General features: G+C 47.8%; 1 protein-coding gene across 2 annotated transcripts in view; it reads right to left on the bottom strand.

The window, feature by feature from the left end:
- The window catches only part of LOC111151101 (nuclear receptor subfamily 5 group A member 2), a 135,330-nt gene extending 119,777 nt beyond the window's left edge, over positions 1-15,553 (bottom strand). The window contains exons 1-2 of one of the 2 annotated variants that reach the window (XM_022508876.1): positions 15,490-15,553; positions 3,714-3,851 (exon numbers count right to left, since the gene is read on the bottom strand). In XM_022508876.1, coding sequence (XP_022364584.1) covers positions 3,714-3,851; positions 15,490-15,553 — 202 coding nt within the window. The remainder of the gene's footprint in view (positions 1-3,713; positions 3,852-15,489) is intronic. The other variant, XM_022508877.1, reaches the window with a different exon arrangement.
- Positions 15,554-19,903: the final 4,350 nt, after the last annotated feature.

The raw sequence follows: 19,903 nt of genomic DNA, 5'->3' as shown, positions 1-19,903 counted from the left end.
ACTGTTGAACACATAGTTCATAACTGCAAGGCAGCGCGTCAGAACAGAAACACTAATTGCAGAAAGTAACAATTTAGAACTTTTTAAACTTCCTGAAGTTAAGATCCAAAAATGTCACCTTTGCCCAGGAGAGAGGAACACGTACACACATTCTCCCACTCCTGAACCAAGTTTGCTGTAAGTACATGTCGCTCAGCAGGAGAGCAACAGCGATTTGCAAACACTTGACGGAGAACGTGAAGCCCCAGAAACCTGCTTCTCAGAACAGCCCCACTTGAACCACAGCCTGCTGCTCCCTACGTGCAAATCTGTTAGATTAATAGAAACATTCAGCTCCGTATCGACAGGGCTCCTGTTCTGGATACTTTCATCTCTTCGCACTTGGAAATCTCCTGTAAAAACAGAGAAGCAGAAGAGGGAGGACGCCGGGCAGAGACAGAAAAAGGAAAAGATACCCACGAGGGCTTGGTTTCGTCGCAAAGTATTAAAGTCCTGTGATAAACTTCACATGTTTCCGATAATCAGTGCAAAATATAAACACCTCGGGATCGCCCTGTTAAAGTTAAACAGAAATCAGGCCGTGGGTCCGCGCGGCTCACTGCGGGGATCGAGTAACCGCCTTCCGCCGGACGCAGCCCCGCGAAGGCGCCTTTGCAGCCAAAAGATGGATAAACTATGCGCAGGAAGGACAGCGGCCAGGAGACCCCAGATAATACCTGATCTAGTCCCTTCCTGATAATCACGCGGGGCCAGGTCTCGGAGGGCGGACGCAGCGGGTACCCGCGGTAAGGGGCAGGTCCGCGCAGCCCGGCACCCTAACCCTCCCGGGCACTTTCCCGTGAAACCCCGGGGTGCACTCGCCTCTCGCCCCTTGCTCGGCTACACACAGGCGCACTAAAGCAGAGTCGAGTTTACGTTAATCAGTGGCATTTGCAGGGGGCGGGGCGGGGGGGGATGGGGAACCGATGGCCGGACAGAAGTTTCCTCTGATTTGTTTACCAAAAAGGAAAGAGAGAAAGAGCCCCCACCGCATCCCCAAAGTTCCCGGCCACTCCATCACCATACTGCGGCCTCTTCGACAACGACTCGTTCTTTTTCTTTATTCTTTTTAAAAATAATGTTCTTTTTCTCTTTATGGATTCTGCAGGCCCCCAGAAAGGGCCGTGGGGAGGTGAGGTCACTTGCACCACTTGGAGGCTGAGGGCCGAGCACCGACCGTCTGAGTTTGAGACCTCTCCTCCCGAGCCACAGAGCCGAGCTCTGGGGCTTAAACCCGAGTGAGTTAGCCAGAGTTTGGGGATGGGGGTGGGGTCCCGGGGAATGATGTTCCCGTAGAGGCTAGCGCCTGGGCTCCGTAAAATAGAAGGAAAGAGATGCTGAGCGCAGTCCTCCCACCGGTACCAGCCCTAAGAGGTCCGCGCTCAGGTTTTGGGAAGCTGAGGGTGTGGGGGAACTGAAGGTTCGAGAAGTTCGTTTATAGCCCATCTCTCCCCCAAACTTGTAACTATTGCTTTGTGGCGTGTTTTGGGAAAAACTGTACTTGACTGTTTTTACTCTCCCAACAAAGTCAAGTCTAAACTTCGCACCTAAGAGGCACTGCGAGGCAAACGTCTGCAGGAGGATTCGGTGCCCACCTCGGGATTCCAACTCCTAAAGACCGGAGCTGGGCGTGGAGACCCTCTTGGACAAAGACAGGGTCCGTGTGGGCAGACAGTCGCCTCTGTGCAAGACAGGGGCACCTTTCAGAGTTTCCCAGGTGCTCAAGTAGGCGTTTGAAGAACGGAATCCGTTAGGGCAGAGAAGCCCCAGTCTTAAGAAAGTAAAGAGGACGGCGGGGCCTTGGAAAGCTAGGGCCGCAGAGGCACGCGGAAAAATTCCCCCTAAGTTGCAAACGCTATGCTGTCCCGAAACCCAGTGGCGGGTCCTCTTTCTGATCGGACTAGGGCGACTAGGGCGCGTCCCCCGCTGAGACCAGAGCAAGCGTGGTAATGGGGTCCAGTCCCCAAGGGCTCCTCTCGAGGTGTAGGCCGCATGGCCTAGGGGGAAGTAGCGCCCTGGCCCTTCCCACGCTGTCTTCGAACCCGGAGCTGATCGAGCAGCCGGCGGCTTCTCCTGAGCCTTGGGCACAACAGAGGGCTAACTTTCTGCTTTGGGGCAGCAGATCGTGTCAAGAACGCCCCTCCCGAACTTTACAGGGAAAATATTACAGTGGCATTTCCTTCCCATGTCCCCCGCCCCCTGAACCCTTATTCTTGCCTCCCCTACTTCTTGATCCAGCGTTTCTCTGAGTATCTTTTCCCGAGTCTCAGAAACGCGCGCGCCGGAACGAGCAGCAGAAACTTTCCTTTCCCAAAGGGTAGACCCTCTCCGCAGCTGGAGGCGGAGGGTTCCGAGATCCGGCTCCCGGGGCGGGTGTCCCCCACGTCCTGCCTTCGCGGGAATCCCAGGCGCCGGCGAGAATGCCTCTTTGGGCCAACCGGGTTCCTCCAGCAGCCAACCCTCAAGTTAGTCTCAGGGGCCACAGCCCCCAGGGTACTTCCACAGCCTTTCCTGGAGGCTTGGAGGGACCCCAGGATCATGGAGGGTAAGCGACCCCACAGGTACAACGCACATTTTGCCGTCACCCCCCTGCCCCCAGCCCACCCGGGCGACGTCAGGGCCCCCGGGGCCGAGTGCTGCAGGCGCGCCGCCTGTCCCGCACCGCGGCGTGCACCAACCCCAAACTCTGCTCTCAACACCTCCCCGGCCCTTTCAAGTTCGCTCAAGGGGATGGCAGGAAGCGTCCCGGGATCACAGGCCCGCCTGCCCGCACATCCTGCGCTCTGGAAGGGGCGAGGATGGAAGAGCACCGGTGACTTTTCCTAGCATTGTTCCCTCCCCGGCCCAGAGCAACTGCGATAAACTTCTGAAGGGCTCATACAGCCAGATGTAGAGTCGCTGTTTTGGAACGCGGCAAAAAAAAAAAAAAAAAAAAAAAAGCCAGCAGAGTTTGCTTTTTTTTGTTGTTGTCAGCAATCAAGGGCTGGGAAAACAAACAGGACTTCCATACTCCCAGCTCCCGGACTGAAGCGGAGTCGCTAAGCTAAACCGCGGCTGCCCCCTCCCTCAGCTAACTCTGCAATATCCGCGCGGAAGATGGGATTGGGCTAACTTTGGATGTCTTCAGTTCTGCCCGCAGTTCTGAAGCTGTCCCAATTAGAGCCGGCTCCAAGGGTCCGCATGGGCTTTGGGGGGTGCCCACATGCATTCTAACGCCACTAAGACAAGCTTTTCCGGGGTCATCTTCTCTTTCTGTAGTTGGCTTTGCTAGGCAGGGTGTTTTTCCTCCACACAAGAGCACTGATTAAAGTTCCCACCGATTCAATGACCGAGAACCTGCTCCGGTTTCCAGTGAGGCACTCCATTTCTGAGAAGGATCATACTATTCTTAAGTATCTTTAGCCTGAAGCTGTGCCCCCTCCTCGGGTTGCCATAGAGCTCGAAGCCTCTCTTTTCTTAATTAGAAGCGGCCAATTAGGCATTGCTTGGAAAACCTCCGCCCCGCATTGTTCAAGAACCATAAACTTTTATGCCCGTCCCTGGGGTGGGGGCCTGTCGCCCGCGCGCTGCCCCACAGCCCAGCCGCCGCGTGGGGGTGGGCAGCTGAAGCCCGCAGGGCGAGCCCGGGGGTGGCGTGGCGGCGGGAGCCGGAGCGCCGCGCAGCGTCTCCTTACCTTGCATGTTTTCCGGCATCTGCCCCTGTTCCCCATGCGATCGAGCCAGTCCCAGGGCTTCCGTCTCCACTTTGGGCAGCATGACAGGGCGGCCGCGGACGGGGATAGGGGGTCCGTGTCCGTCCGGAAGCCCAGCACCTGGACACCGGCAGCACAGATTCAACTCCGGCGGGGAAAAGGGAGGGGCGACTGGGGTGCTTGCTCACCCACGCGCTCGCAGGAGCGCGCCTCCTCCTCCTCCCGGGGCCGCGGGTCGGGGCCGCGGGTCAGGACCCCTGAGCCCCGTCCAGTCTCGCAACTCCGGAGCCTCCCCCAAGCCGCTGGGAGGAGATGGCGGGCTAGAGATGCGGTGAAGACTGCGCCCCGGCGCCTTGGTTCGGCTCGGCGAGGGCGGAGGCGGCGGCGGTGGCGAGGGCGCAGCTGCCCGGGGCGCAGATCCGTGTGCGGCCGAGCTCCGGGAGGGCAGCGGAGGCGGCCGCGGAGCTGCTGCTGCTGCTGCCGCGGCGGTGCCGCTGCAGCCGCTGCTCCCGGACGGCTCGGGCGACTTCTACCCCTCCCTCCACCCGCCCTCTGGCTCAGAATCGCCAGGGGTCGGTCTCTCTCTCTCTCTCTCTCTCTCTCTTTCTCTCTCTCTCTCTCGCCTCACTTCTCCTCTCCGCCCCTTCCCCAGTCTCTGCTTCCCTCGCGCTATCACAAGTGCGGAGTTGTGAAGTTCCAACCTCCCTCTCCTGCCTCGTTTACCCCTCCCGCGTGTCCGAGAGCAGTCCTTCCAGCCCCGAGAGTGACTGTACTGGCAAGGAAAGGGGGAAGACGGGGAGGAGAGGAGAGGTAAGTAAGACGGGGGTAAGGGGGAGGCTGGGATGAGAGGTGATGACAGTGAATGGGAACGCGGGTTCCGGAATCTGTCGGACACCAACCGCCAGCCAATGAGGATGAGGCGCATGCTCCAGTCCCCAGTCCTGCCCCAACCTCCCCACCCCGCCTTAACCCCCTCCCACCCCACCCTGACCTGGGGCGGGGGATGTGAATGCTGCCGGGTCCTCCAGCTAGTGAGAGGCGACCTCTGTCTGAGCGCGGCGGCGGGGGACGCGAGGCTAGGTCGGCGATTTATTTCTGCGAGCTGGGAGGAAGCCAGAAGGGACGCGGGAGTGTGTGGGTGTGCATGGGTGTGCGTGCGTGTCTCCGCGAGCGTGTTGGGTCAGGGGCTGGATGGAGGGGTTAGACACCCACTTAAACAATCCGAAGGAGAAAAGAGATGGTGAATTCAGTTGACCGCTCTTTTCTAAAGAGCTGGCCTGCTCTCAAGGGGCTCCTGGCTTCCTTTACTCCCTCGGCATTCAGCCCGAAAAGGTCCCTTGGTGGGCCCGGGGAGTGCGGGACTGGCCGAGCGTCCCAGCCCACCCAAGGGACAGCCATAACGCCGCAAGTGCACTCACTTGGGGGAAATCTGAGAAATAGCGATCACTGTTTTCCCCTCTCTACCAGTTCCTTCACTCGGTTATAAACACGCCACCCCCTCCAGCCCAAGATTATATTGGTGGCAGCCTTACTAAATTTTAGTGAACTGCGTCTGCAAGTAGAATGCAAAGAGGGTACTAGGCTTTCCTCTTTCATTCTGGTGTCTCTGGTGGGACAATCCACATGAGGCCCAGAGGCCCAGCACTTCAGTATAAAGTTTTAAAGAACCATCTGTTATGTAAGCTCTTCGGCCACCAGCCCAGCCACATCTTCAAAGTTTTCAGATCTCATCCCAACAAGATGAAAAACATTTTTTCCAGCCTCATGACTGCATATGAAATGCCTCATATTCAGTGTCTGCTGTGAGACTGGGTAATTATCAGAGTCCACCCACAAGGGGGTGAATTTGAATCTCAAAAGATCTGAATTTATTCTATTTGAATGGCATGGAGATCACACATTTAAACCACCCAGTCCAGTATTTGATGAATTGACAAACACTCCAATCATCGCCATGATTAATCTACACTTTTACATGAAACGGGTTGTTCATCGCCTACCCATGTCTGGCAATTCAGAGGCTGCTGGCTCTCTAAACTGTTCTTTTTTGTCATTTTGTTCTTCAATATACATTCAGAACCTAAGTTATTTAAATCTCAGTTTTGTAGCATCATCAAATTTCATAGAAATGTTTAAACTTGAGGGGAGAGGGACTGTCCATTAGTTTGGAAAGTGCAGGGGGCTGTGGTTACCCAAATTAGTGACCCTAAAGATGCTCAGATTTGGGGACATTTGGGTGGCTCAGATGGTTAGGTTAATCGGTTAATCATATCCCTTCAGCTCAGGATCATGATCCCAGCATCCTGGGATCGAGTCACGTATTGGGTACCTTGCTTGTGCTGGGAGACTGCTTCTCCCTCTGTGCATGCTCTCCTTCTCTCTCTGACAAATAAATAAATAAAACCTTTAAAAAAAAAAAAAAGATGCTCAGATTTCTGATAGTATCATGCAACACTGTCAATCCATTGTGAATAAGTGCATGCATATATATATATATACATATATATATATATAGTTCAGAAAAGGAAAGGAATTAAATCTCAAATCAGTCTTGCAGTGCTATATGGATTCAGATGAACTTTGAAAATCAGTTTATTACAAAGTGTTAATTTAGGAGTGTCCTTCCACTACAATCAAAGGGCTTGTGGGGACACTTCTGTGGCACCTTTACAAACACCAGGCTGGCTGCTATGGAGAACTCCAGACTCTTGGTCCTCAGAAGGACCTTCCAGCTCTCAGATCCAGAGGGAAGGTCCTCTGGTTGGTAGAGCTTTAGGAAGAGGTTAGGACAATTGAAAGAAGTAGAGAGAGGGTCTGACAGATCATATACTTCGTAGCACAGAGAAATCCTTGCTCCTTGCCTGGACTTGAGGCAGAGCCTGATGTGGCTAAGGCAAACTTTGTGATCACATTCATAACCCAGCTTCAACCCCAAAAGGGCTTGTTTACACCACACTAGCATCTTTTCAGTCCAAGCCAGTCTGCCTTCACCTCACACAACCTAAACCAGTAGTGATGGTGACAGAGAGCCAGCTGACATTCATTTATCTCCTCCCCAAACCAGAGGAGGTGGTGAGGGGAAAACAGGAGCTGGAGACCAGGTTTCAAAAAAACACCTTTAAAAAAAAAAGAAGAAGAGGAACAACCATGGTTGTATCACAGAAAGGCCCCAGGCGTTTTGCCCTGCTTTCGGGATCTAGTCCAGGCTGGCTGCAGGGAATGGAAGGGGCACTGCAAACACAGGAGGTCTCAAGCAGAGAAAACTGGTGCTCCAGGGAGAGAGGAGTGCCCCAGGGTCAATCCTATCCCAGATCCCCTCCGGGACTCCCAGACGCCTACCAGCCATGGACAAGGTGGGAAATCTTCCACTGGAATTGGTTCTTTTCAGAGACCGGATGACAGACTCATCTTTCCCCTCTTTTTCTCCTCAAGGAGTTTAGGGGGAGCAGCAGGGGTTCCCAACCCTGGGGAAGTCGCAGAGGGAGGGGTGGCGGCACTAAGGCTTTCTACGCACTACACTCATTTGCACCCCATAAGTGCATCCATTCCCCACCCTATGTGTTCCCTCCTTCCGAATGTTCTGGTTCCTTGATCTTCAATTCTGCCGGGCCAGGGCCCTCATTGGATCCAACAACCTGCTAGCGCTGTAACCTGGTTCGGCCTGGGCATTGCCCAGAACACCGGATCCGAAAGAGAGCTGGGGGAGGAGGAGCCTGAGCCACCCACCGTGACTCGGGGAGGTTACCTGAGAATGGTCCCAGGTTGCAGAGGCAGCAGTGAGGAAGGAAAGACAAGTGGACGCGGAAAGGGGGAGGCAGCTGAGATAGGAGTAGGGAAACTGGACCTGTGTGGTCTAAACTTTGATGCCCGTGGTCGTCTGACAGATGCCGGATCGTCTCGGAACGATAAAGCCCCCGCAGGCGGGCAGACGCATCCCATCCTCCGCCAGGGACATCTTAACCTATTGCCACTCCGCCTCTTAGGGGATGCACACTTAGGAATCCACCCCGTCTGCGGGAAACTTAACTAGCGGCAAAGACCACAGACCACAAGTCGGGAGGCAGAGGGAGGCAGTTCAGGCATTAGCTACCGTGCTCGTTCTCAATTTCTTCCCTGCATTCCTCTGCCAACTTCTGGCAAACTTCTCTCCCCTTTCCCCTCACTTCCCCCATGCCTCCACCTTCTTTCCGACGAGACTGGTCTCCAGGGCTCGTCCTTCCCGGTTCTGACTTTGTCTTAAAGCATTGATTGACGGTTGCAATTATAAAGGATGATGGCTCGGGGAGGCTCCCGCAGCCTTGATGAGCCCGAGGAGCGCAGTCCTGGCATATTTTATCGAGGCTCAGCGTTACGGGGCCGTGCGCCCCACTCACCCGGCGGGCTGCAGCTGAGGAGGTCTCGCACTCCCCACCCGCGAGGACGTAACTGCCTCCCTCTCCTCCCCCGCCTCCACTTCTCCGCGCCGCATTTCAGAGAGCGCGCCGGGAACAGCCTGCCCTTGACCTGACCTGAGAATTGTTGGCCTGCCCCGCGCGCTTAACGCATGCAGGCTGCAAAGGGAGTGAAAATGTCAAGATTTTTAGAACTGGTTCAAGTTTTCTGGGCTCGGAAAACACAGGTCCCCAAGTAGAAGACCCACCCCTCCCGCGCTCCTGGGTGGGAGAAGCCTTACACGACCCACCCAACCTCTCAAGAAACTTGCAAATCTACATTCTTGGAAACAATTTCTAACGCCTCCTCTATTTCTACTCTTTGGTGTTTTTTTTTAAGAAAACAGAATCTTTACTTTTCTCGTAGCACGTGTCCAGTTCCCAGCCTCAGAAGAAACCTAGATTTTTTTTTCCGGCAAGTCTCCACCAAGTGGCCGCGATAGCCCGAGGGGAGAGGGAAGCAAGTTTATCAGCCTAGGCTCTGCCTAATTTTTCAGCCCCTCCCACTCAAAAAGCCCATCAGAAGCGCCCTTTGCCTTTCTCTGAAAATTAAGTTTAGCAAGAATTCCAGAGTTCCGCACCTCCAGACTCCCCCAGCCGGCTTCCAAACCACTTTGTTTTAAGATGAGAAGGGTTAAATTTCAGTACGGACTTACGAACTACCAAGGAGCACCGTATTGGCCGAAGCTTTGAAAAAATAAACTTGAATAGGTGAGAAGTCGTGCCTCGTTTAAAAAAAAAAAAAAAATCCCCGTTACTTGTATAAATAACTACTTAAGACATCATCGACCACAGCCTGTAGAGCAGGAGGGAAAACTGCTATCAATTTAGACAGTCTACCCCGGAAAGTCTTGTGTCTCGGGGTAGCCACAAGTGGGGTTTGATTCACAATCACTACAAGAGTATCTTCAGAGATCACGGCCCCGTTTTTACTGAGGAGGAAAATACAGGATGAAGTAATTATCCAGGTAATCCAGGCTCCTCCAGCCCCTCCCCCAACAACCTGCCACCCTTGCCCTAAGGAAAGGTGAGGTTTTCCGAGTTTGGCCTGGATTATCCGAATCTGCATCTCTGTAAAAAGGCTTCTCAGTAGAATTTTCTGGATTCATTTTCCTTGGAGACGGCTGCCCCAACCCGGGGGTCCAGGCGCGTCCCGCCTGGGTAGAGCCGGTGCCCTCCTCGAAGTGGGCGGAGAGATCCGGTCTTGAGAAAGGAGCGGGCTGGGGAAATAATCTTGGGTAGGTGGTCCAATCTAATCTATCTCTTCCTCTGTAATTGAAATGGAGATGTGAGTCAGCTCCAACTCCAAACAGGGAGACGGAGACTCCATTCTCGGAACCACCCCTGCCCATCCTCGGGACAAACCGGAACAGTGAGTGACGTTCTCGTGGACGATCGTGGCGCCAGCAGGCCACCAAGAGCTTAGTGGAACCAGCTGAGCGCTTGAGTTGCAATTCCACTCCCCGTATCCCCCCCCCCTCCTCAACCCAGACTAGAGCTAAATCCTCAGCACTAGATTACTCTGGGCTGCCATTCACGGGAATCCGGCCAGACTGGAAGTGTCCTGAGGGAAGAGGGGTTCCGTGCCGTCTCTCTTCGAATCCCTCTGTTCTTGGAGCGCGGGGGTGCGTGGTCAGGAGGCTCTTGTCTTAGGAAAGCCCCCGCACTAGGGGTTTCTGTTCTTAAGATCAAAGAGTGCCGGGCCGCGCAAAGCTGTGTTTGTCAGCCGATTTGGGCCCCTTTGGGACAGAAAAGAAAGTGGGGGCGCCAGCGGGCCTTGGCGATAATACCGTCACCTTCCGGCTTGCGGTGCGAAAGTATGGAAAGTGTTAGGGTCTGGGAGGTTATGCAGTTCGCTAGTTTGGCAGGGTGTCGGCTCCTCCTCCGACCTAAAGACAACTTTTAAGATTAAGAGGTGGTGGCCAGCCAGCGCAATGGGCGTGGAGCAAATTCTTTGCTTTTCCCCCAAGGTTTCCTTTCTGGAAACTGGGGAGATGCTTCAGTGACCTGGTGGAGGGTTCCGACCGATTTTCTTTTCAATCCGATATAGACCGTTGGTGGAACAGGTGGAGCTTGATGGGGCTGAGGCTGGGGACGTCCAGATCAGGAGGAAGGACTCAGCATTTACTGTCAAAAATGTCAGCGCTGGTCGTGGGACCAGCATCTCACTAGAAACACACCAGGGTTTGTCAACAGGACTTTTTTAAAAAGGGTGCCTGTGCTTAAACTATCTCGTTCTCTGTCTCTTCCCTTTATAATACAACAGATGTTTGTTCCTCAAGGTAAAAAGGGTCCTTTTCTCTCTAAATCCGTCACTCAGGGGCTCCTGGGTGGCTCAGTCGGTTAAGCCTCTGCTTTGGCTGGGATCAAGCCCTATGTGAGGCTCCCTGCTCAGGGGGGAGCCTGCTTCTCCCTCTCCTGTGCCAGCTGCTCCCCTTGCTTGTGCTCTCTCTCTCTTTCTGTCAAACAAATAAAATCTTTAAAAAAATAAATTCAGCCACTCATTTTGGGTGATTTCTCTGCCCTCCTCATACCCACCAACCCCACATAACAAACACATGATCTGAATTTTCTCTCAATTCTTGTCAGTAGTCCTGCCAGTTGCCAACATACACCCCATAACTGCAAACGAAAACTCCCTCCAAACTCCAGAGATCCTTTCAAGGAAACCAGAGCCGAAGACCCAAAGTGCTTTTTCCTACCTGCTTCGCTCTGCCTCCAAGGCTCCTGGGTGCTGTCCCCACCCAGCCCCCTACACCTCTCCCCATCCCACCCTTCTGAATTCTACTGGGATCTAAATCTGATTCCACTGTGGAATGAAAAGGAATTAAAGAGCCATTTACAAATGTCTTCTTAATCCCAAAATGCCTTTCGGAAGAATGTCAGTAGATCAACATTGTTTTTAATCATAATTCCTTTATATCAACAAAGGCAAATAATCACTACTTTAAGGAAAGATCACGGATTTCAGAATCACAGAACAGGGTTTCTGTTTACAGTTCACTCTCTTGACAAGGGGAGTGATCTTGGGAGAATCACTTGACCTTTCTGATTCAATTTTGTCATCAGTAAAATAGGGTGAACAAAGTCAACTTTATAGTTACATGAGATAGTACTAGTAAAGCAATACATCACACTGTTAATATCAGTTCTCCTTTGTATCTCTTTTCCCATAACTGCACCCACACTCAACTTTCTGTAAAGAAAATAACTAGGAAGGGAATCACTAACCATTCTAGAACCACTAAAAATAAGATCCTTTCAGTGGGAGGGAGGGACTTGCTAACTTGACTATTTCACAGTGCTTGACGTAGTCCTCAGGGAGTTAATTATACCCCCAGGTAAAAACTGCTCACCAAAATGCTTATGTTCATCTGTACTCAGATTATTTGGAGTTTAAAAGTTAAGTGTGTCTTTTGTTACTTATTACACAAAAACACCTATCAGAGCTTCCCAAAAGACTAAAACAGAGGCAGCCTTTATTAATTTGTCTGGTCAAGTTCAGTCCACATGGTTCTTCCAGGCTTAAACTCTCAAGTTCACACTGGTCATATTTCAAGTCTTCCCCGGGGTTTTCCCAGACCTCAAGGCCCCCATACTCCTAAAGTTCCTTGAGGCCAACAGTATTTCTCAGGGAAATTTTTGTTCCAATAAGGTGAAGAGTGAGGAAGTGCAACTCCAAAAAATAGCTTTATCCTGACGTTAGGTTCTAGTCTTGGGGAACAAGATGTCTGACTCCTGCCTTTCATAAAATATCTCTAGTTGTGCTTGGGGGAAGCTGGGCTTCCAGGTGGGAGTCTGTCCCAGAGCCCTTCTCTAGCTCATCCCAAGTTCAAGGCTGAATCTAAGATAACTCTATACATTGTGTCTGGGTGGAGGCATTAAGTAAAGGGGGGGGGGGGGGAACAACCAAAAAACACTACGAAGCCTCTGTTCTCCCTTCCTCCATAAATCTCTCCTGGTTTATTAAAAGAGGCATTAAAGAAATCCTCTAGCTCCAGTCAGAACTTGTAGATCAAGACCAGTAAAGAAAGTCTGAGAAGCACTCTTCTGGAGTTGGGCTGAGGCAGGGAAGGAGAAGAGGCACCAGAGCTTAGCTTCCTGGAGGGATCTGGCTGCCTAAGCCCAGCAGCCAAAAATCAGAATATGGATTTGCGTGACTGGCATTCGAAACTGCACTGCCAATAAAGCTGGCCAGAATTTAGGGTGACATAAGGGGCTATCTCATTTTCCACTGCATTATGTCTACTTTCAGAGATCCTTATGGGCACAGAGCTTACTGGAGGTTATTGCTGGAATAAAATCAGACTCCAAGAGTGCTAAGGAGACTAGATAACAAACTATATATAGTGTCTCAAGAATGTTTGCATTGTATATTATGTACCCTAACTATGCAGACATAACTTCCTGTGGGTAATAGACATAACTTCCTATGGGTAATAGACAATAATATATCGAATGTGGATAATGTATTCCATAAATGCACTTAAAGAATTACATAAATTTCACAGAACTCAAAGCAGTGATGTCGAGCACATTGCAAAAGAGTTAATGAATATTTGTTATAGGACATGCTTCCCACCATACAGATTTGGCTATTTTGTAGATACAGACAAATAATTCTTTCTTTTTCTATTTCTCTTTCTCTCTTACTTACTACTGTATATCATCAGTAGAATTGCCTCATTTGGGAGAAAGAAAACAAAACAAAACAAAAACCTAAGCCTGAAACCAAGAATTAGGATAGTGTCCCAGGGCTAGTTAACTTTAAGGGAGCAATCTGGTTATAATCCCAAGTCTGCTGCTCTTACACCACACTGTGTGATTATCTTGTAGGTAGGCAGAAGGAACAATGTCATCTTATTTCCACTTTTCTATGTGAGTACAGACACTTATACACAATTTTCATGTAACCCCCATTGTGCATAGAAGAAAAATGTCATGCCCACCTAGGACCCATAGGAACAGCTTTCAAAATAAACAGAGGCACACTTCTTAGTACAACACAACTGAATTAATGTGAAATTGGAAACCCTGACCCATCTCTACATGTCTTGGCCTCAGTTTTGTGAACCACTCCCCATTCCTATCCTAACTTGCAATTTGCTCCCTCAAAGCCACACCAGGACCTAACACTCTCCACTCCACCTATGGGTTCTCTCAGTGGGCGTGCCCTGGGCAGTCAGAAAAAAAATCCAAGAGGAAACTCACCTCAGGGTTAGGGTCAGAAGGCTCACAATGTCCCCCTTTCCTCTGTCAGCCCTTTGGGTGACTTGTCTAGCCAAGAACCCCCCAGGAATGACTCTCCACGCTCCTCAGAGGCTACCCCATGAAGAGATGGAACTCTCAGTGCCAGTAGTGGCCTCTGGGTGCCTAAGATGTTGCAAACACGGGACATCTCCCAGCCACCTGGAGAGTGCAGGGCAAGGGCTAGGAAAGGGCGGGAGGCCTCGAACGAGATCCGGAAAGGTTTCTTTTACCGGAAAATTGACTGGAATTTTGCCATCCCGGAATCTGACGCCGGAAGTGCCTGGAGAGGTTTAGGGTGTTGGGGTAGATTAGCTGAGCGCCTCCTTCCGTACTTTTTTTTTTTTTTTGAGGCTCAGTCTTTAGCAGTCCTTCCCAGGCTAGACAGACGTTCCGCAGGTTCAGGCTCTCTAGAACCTGACTGATCCCAGACCTGAGGGTGGTTAGATCTCCATTTATGCTCAGGATGGAACCAACCCCCTTCGCCCCACCATGGGTAAAACGTAGCAGAGAGAAATGCAAAGGTGTCTCCTTCTACCACCTTACCCTCTTTAATTCACCCCCAGGGGTCTCAGGGACGCCGTGGAGGCGGTGGGGGGTGGGGGAGGCGTGTGCGCTCTTGGGATCCCACGCCTTCTTAATTCGCAGCCTCCCAGTCCCCGCTGCGCGCTGCGCGCGACCCGAGGTGAGGCGGGAGCGCGGGCTGATGCCTCGCGCGCGCGCCGCCCCTGTCCCCGGCTGAGCGCGCTCTCGCCGGGAGCCTAGGGGAAGCCGAGCCCAGGGGACGCCCAACCGGTCGCTGCCTGGAAGGACTCCTGAGCGCGCTGCCGCGGTTTTGCCAGGCAAAAAAGATTAGAAATCGTTTGTGCTTCTCTTTCACCTTCTTTCCTGTGCTCATATTTTTATCTGCAGAGCAATTGATTCTCTGTTGCACTCTGATTGCCTTCCTCATGTTTTCTTTTCCTAAGTACAGATTTTGGGGGTGGGGGGGTGAGGTCATCATTTCCTCAATTGATATACCAGAGGGTGTAGTTGGCCCAATAAAACAGAAATCACTGCCCTCAGTGGAGTCAGCTGGTTATCTAGGGAGAAAGAGGAAAAGCCCAAGCCTTGATTTTCCTTCTTGTTCCAGCGAAGCTAGAACTCCGAGCTCATGACACACCTCTGCGAATTCTCAAGGAAATTCCAGTTCGAAAGCCTAAGAAAGTGCTTACAAGGAAAGGCACAGGTCCTTCAAGTACTACGGGAACGGAAAAAAATGACTGCCAACAGACTAATAATTACAGACCACTGGAAATCACTTCCCTTTAGTCCTTTACTTTTAGGAATAACTGCATGTATTCTTGCTGTAACACTAACATTTTTTGTTCTTTTTAGAAGTGAAAATTAGCTTTATTTACTCCTGTTTATAAAAATAAGCCATGCTCAGTATTTTGGAAAACAGACAGTAACCCTTAAATTGTAATCCTTAACTAACGATGGTGTGTGTGTGTGTGTGTGTGTGTGTATACATACATACATACATATATTTATTAAATATATTAGTATATATATTATATATGTAATATATATATTAAACCCAAAATATATGGGTTTTTTGCATGGCTTTTATTCATCAGAGAAACAAAAGAGACTCTACAGTATCTGCAATGAATGAGAGACACCATCCTGTGGTGTGGCTTACAAATATTTTAAAGCTCTTTGTTAAAGTTTGATCAATGATGTCTCCATATGGTTAACTTGTTTCAAGCTGGTCAAACTTTAGCTTATTATATCTGATTAGAAATTATCAGAAAATGTTAGTGATGAAATATATACATTATACATTTTTTATTCTGTTTTAGACTAAGGCATGGGCATCCAAAAACAGTGGATAATTGAATAATACTGAAATATCCATTTGCTTTTTTTTAACTTCAAGAAAGATAAATGTATGATACATACATGGGCTTCTGTGCTTTTAATAGGCAATAGGAGAAGCAATGACTTACTATGCAAAAGACATCAATAAGATTAAATTACGTGACTTAATCTACTAGCAGAATAATAAATGGATGATAAATAGAGCAACTCCTACTTACCAATAGGCGTAAGTCCGTGCTTTAGAGAATCTTGTAAATTTCCAGTATCCAAATTAGAAGACATTCTTAGTAAAATTATAGGTGGTCCTTTGGTTTAAAGCAGAAATCATTGAGCACAAGAAAAAGTACAGCTTGTCAAATTTTGTGACCCTTGGGAGGACACATGAGACTACAGTAATCCTCAGTGAAAGTTAAAAAAAAAATAGCAAAAAAAAAAAAATCCAAGAATGCAGAAAGTTACAAGTTAAGTCTTTCCCTGAACTCTGTACTTTTTCCAGCATTAGTGCCTGCTGTAAACCATGTATCCAGTTACATGATGGTTTCTAATCAGAAGAATGGAAACTTTTGATAGGTTTAGACAGATCACATGGCTCTATGCAAGTTGATAAGAGGACCCTGTTATAAAGTGACAGCAAAAGAGATAAGAACTCCTGGAAGATAATGGCAAAGAAATGATTAACTCAGAAGTGGAGAGGTGCTATGCAGCACAGAGAGTGGAAAGTTGTAAAACTGAGGGGTCAGAAGATCATACTTAGTGGATAAAACTCCAAACCAACTTAAATCTACTAACTAAACTTAGGCTTGTGACATACCCCCTTGATGTCATCTCCTCTTTGCATAGAGGAGAACAGACGTAGCTCTTCTGACCTCTGTAAACATATTTTAGATGATAACATTAGCACACACTAATTCTTTAAATGATGACAGGAGATTTGATTGACACTTTAAAATACTATGGTAGCATTTCCAAGCTTATGGTCATTTATTTATTCATGTGTTGTCAACCAACTTTTTAATCATGCCTATTCGTTAGCTGCAAAGTTAATCTTAACTTGTTTGTTCATTAGTTGGTCAAAAGGGCATCCTATCTCTTTACCCCCAATAAAATAAAACTTATGCTTTGAGGTCAGTGCTGGCAAAATGATGAATGTATAATACGTTTTCCATAATTTTAAGTTATTATTCTTCGCCTGAATCCATGGGAAAAATCTGGATCACTCTTCACCATGAAAGAACCATTGCTAAAATGACACAACAGTAGTTTTAGGTTCTTTTTAAGTATCTCTGTTGTTCTTTAAAGTAATAAACTATGGATTCTTACAATAATGCATATCTTTTCCCATGTTGTGAGTTAGTTGTTTGTTTTGATTTCTGTAATGGAGCAAACTTTTTCCCCCCTGAGATTCTATTTAGAAAACTCGAAATGTTTATGTACAGCATTTACCCATCAAAATTATATTTTCTTGGATTAGATTTCACTATATAATAGAAAAGTCAAAATAACAGTAGTTTAAATAAAACCTTTATTTTTCTCTTAGAAGTTCAGATGTAGACAATCCAGGGATGGTACAATAGGTCTACAAAGTTAAGCAGAAGCTGGTTCCTTCCATTTTCCCATTCTTTATCTCTTGCCTGCGTATTTCAGAACGGCTGCTAGAATTCCAGCCATCCTTCGATACCAGGAAGCAGTATGGACGAAGGGCAGAGAACACATACTTCATTTTAAGGATATTTCCTGAAAGTTCCACATAAACATGTTGCTTATATCTCACTATGCAGAAATTAGATACATACTTACCCAGCTGCAGGGGAGGCTGGGAAGTGAAGTACTTTAGATGGGCAAGTATTCAAACTAAAAAGAATTTGGTGATTATAATCATCCATGTCAGTTCTTTGCTGTTATTTCTTTTTATTTTTTTGAAGGTTTTATTCATTATTTTAGACAGACATATTTTTTTTTAAGATTTTATTTATTTATTTGACAGAGATCACAAGTAGGCGGAGAGGCAGGCAGAGAGAGAGGAGGAAGCAGGCTCCCCGCTGAGCAGAGAGCCCAATGTGGGGCTCAATTCCAGGACCCTGGGATCATGACCTGAGCCGAAGGCAGAGGCTTTAACCCACTGAGCCACCCAGGCGCCCCTAGACAGACATATTTAAAGAGACAGAGACAGAGTGAGCCGGGGGAAGGGGAGAAGGAGAGGGAGAGAATCTCAAGCAGACCCCACTCTAGGCACAGACCCCAGCTTCGACTCCACTCGGCTCAAGGGCTCAATCACGGGACCCTGAGATCATGACCTGAGCAGAAACCAAGAGTTTGCCACTTAATGGATTGAGCCACTCCTGGCACCCCTGCTGTTATTTTTTTAAATAATCAGAAACTAGGGCACCTGGCTGGCTTAATCAGTAGAGCATGTGACTCTTGATATTGTTGGGGGTAGAGCTTACTTTAAAAAAAAAATAGTAAAATAAAATAAAAAATATTTTATAAAAAATAATGAATAATCAAACAATAATATGCCAGAATACTAGAAATATACCAAATACAGGTGTTAAAGGACATAAGACTCTGCAAATCAGCTGTTCTCTTAAAAAGCATGAGGACCCCAAAATATATTTGCTTCTGTGATTTTTTAAAAAGGATTTTAATTATTTATTTGACAGAAAGATACAGCAAGAGAGGGAACACAAGCAGGGGGGCGGGGTGGGAGAGAGAGAACAGGCTTCCCGAGGAGCAGGGAGCCCAATGCAGGGCTTGATCCCAGGATCGCGGGATCATGACCAGAGCCTAAGGCGGACGCTTAACCACTGAGCCACCCAGGCATCCCTCTTCTGTGAATTATATCCATGAGTATTTATTGTATTCAAAATTAAAATTGAGAAAGTAAAAAATTATTATTTATTTATAAATATACCAATTTATTTTTATTAAAAGAAGTTAATATACATAGTGCATTTTAAATTAAAATAACTATTTTCTAAAACAAAATAATTCATAAAAAGTAGCATTTTCAGTAGTCTTTTTAATGTCTAACTTTTCCCCCCAAGATTTTATTTATTTATTTGACAGAGAGAGAGAGTGCACAAGCAGGGGGCAGTGGCAGAGAGAGAGGGAGAAGCCAACTCCCTGCTGAGCAGGGAGCCTGATATGGGGCTCGATATGAAGACTCTGGGATCATAACCTGAGCCAAATGCAGATGCTTAACCAACTGAGCCACGAAGACGCCCCTAATGTTTGCCTTATAGAAAGCTAGATTCTCATATCTGCTTTCTGCCTTCCCTCTGTAGCAATATATTGTTTCAGTTGAAGTCTATATAAGAAAATATGGTTTTCAAGATATGAAGGTAGAAAAAGGACAAATATCCTAATAAATTTTTCAAATAATTATGGATTTTTTTCTTTGATGCTACACCAAAACTCCACAAGTACTATCTTCTTCAAGATGAATTGAGGGGCACCTGGGTGTCTCAGTCAGTTAACCATTGACCTTTGGCTGTGGTCATCCTGGGATCCAGTCCCACATTGGGCTTTGTGCTCAGCCAGGGGTGTGCTTCTCCCTCTACCTGCTGCTCCCCTGCTTGTGGGTGTGCTCGCTCTCTCTCTCTCTCTCTCACTCTGGCAAATAAATACATACAATCTTAAAAAAAAAAAAAAAAGATTAGTTGAAATGTGGAAACTAAAACCATATCTGTGAACTTCTTGTACCGTATTACACAAAAATTCATTGGCTTATTTTATAATTAAAATATATCTTTTGCCTATGAATGATTTTGTTGCATCTCACATTGGTAATTTGGAAAATGTAAGTTCATCAAATATGGCAAATTTGCCAAATGTTGACACATTTCATTATATAGTATCAAAAATTCTATTTATGAATATTATTACTTACTCACCTGAAGTCTTTAAATACTGGGAAGCTGTCAAACTCACAATGGAATATACAAATTTTCTTAAATCCAAATTTTCACTTGTAAGCCTGAATTTATCAATGGAAAAAAGTACCACCAGTTTTTTTCCATGAAGTAACAGGTTCACTTCATATTTGAGAATTTTCCCCAAAATACCCATGTCTAAATAAACGCAGTGTGTCTTCTGACATTCCTAAAATGTAAAAATAGCATTTTATTAAAGAAAAGCAGCTATTTCAGCTCCCCACCTGAATAATCCTATCAGTGCTTTTCCTGGAATCAGCCATCATATTTTGACTTAAGCCTTTAAAGACACTTGAAGAACTTAAAGAACTATGGGCAGTACATTAAGGGGGAAATTTAAGTCATAGGGCTCAGCTTGATTAGAGAGATGTTTTGCTTTATGAAATAGCTGTGTTTTTTTTTTAAGATTTTATTTATTTATTTGACAGAGAGAGAGAGATCACAGGTATGGGGAAGCAGGCTCCCTGCTGAGCAGAGAGCCCAATGTGGGGCTCGATCCCAGGACCCTGAGATCATGACCTGAGCCAAAGACAGAGTCTTAACCCACTGAGCCACCCAGGCGCCCCAGTAGCTGTGTTCTTGAAGAGTAACGTGTTAATTACTTTTTATAACGCACTTCCGATGTTCAACACAGTACTTGTTCTAGGGTCAGAATACAACATTAGGAATTTTTTATAAAACAAAGGGTCTGTTAATTTCA

This window comes from Enhydra lutris, unplaced genomic scaffold (assembly GCF_002288905.1).
Source record: "Enhydra lutris kenyoni isolate GAN:26980312 unplaced genomic scaffold, ASM228890v2 scaffoldscaffold25, whole genome shotgun sequence".
Lineage (NCBI taxonomy): Eukaryota > Metazoa > Chordata > Mammalia > Carnivora > Mustelidae > Enhydra > Enhydra lutris.
Note: the sequence above shows the minus strand (reverse complement) of the source record. Positions and strands in the feature narration are given on the sequence as shown.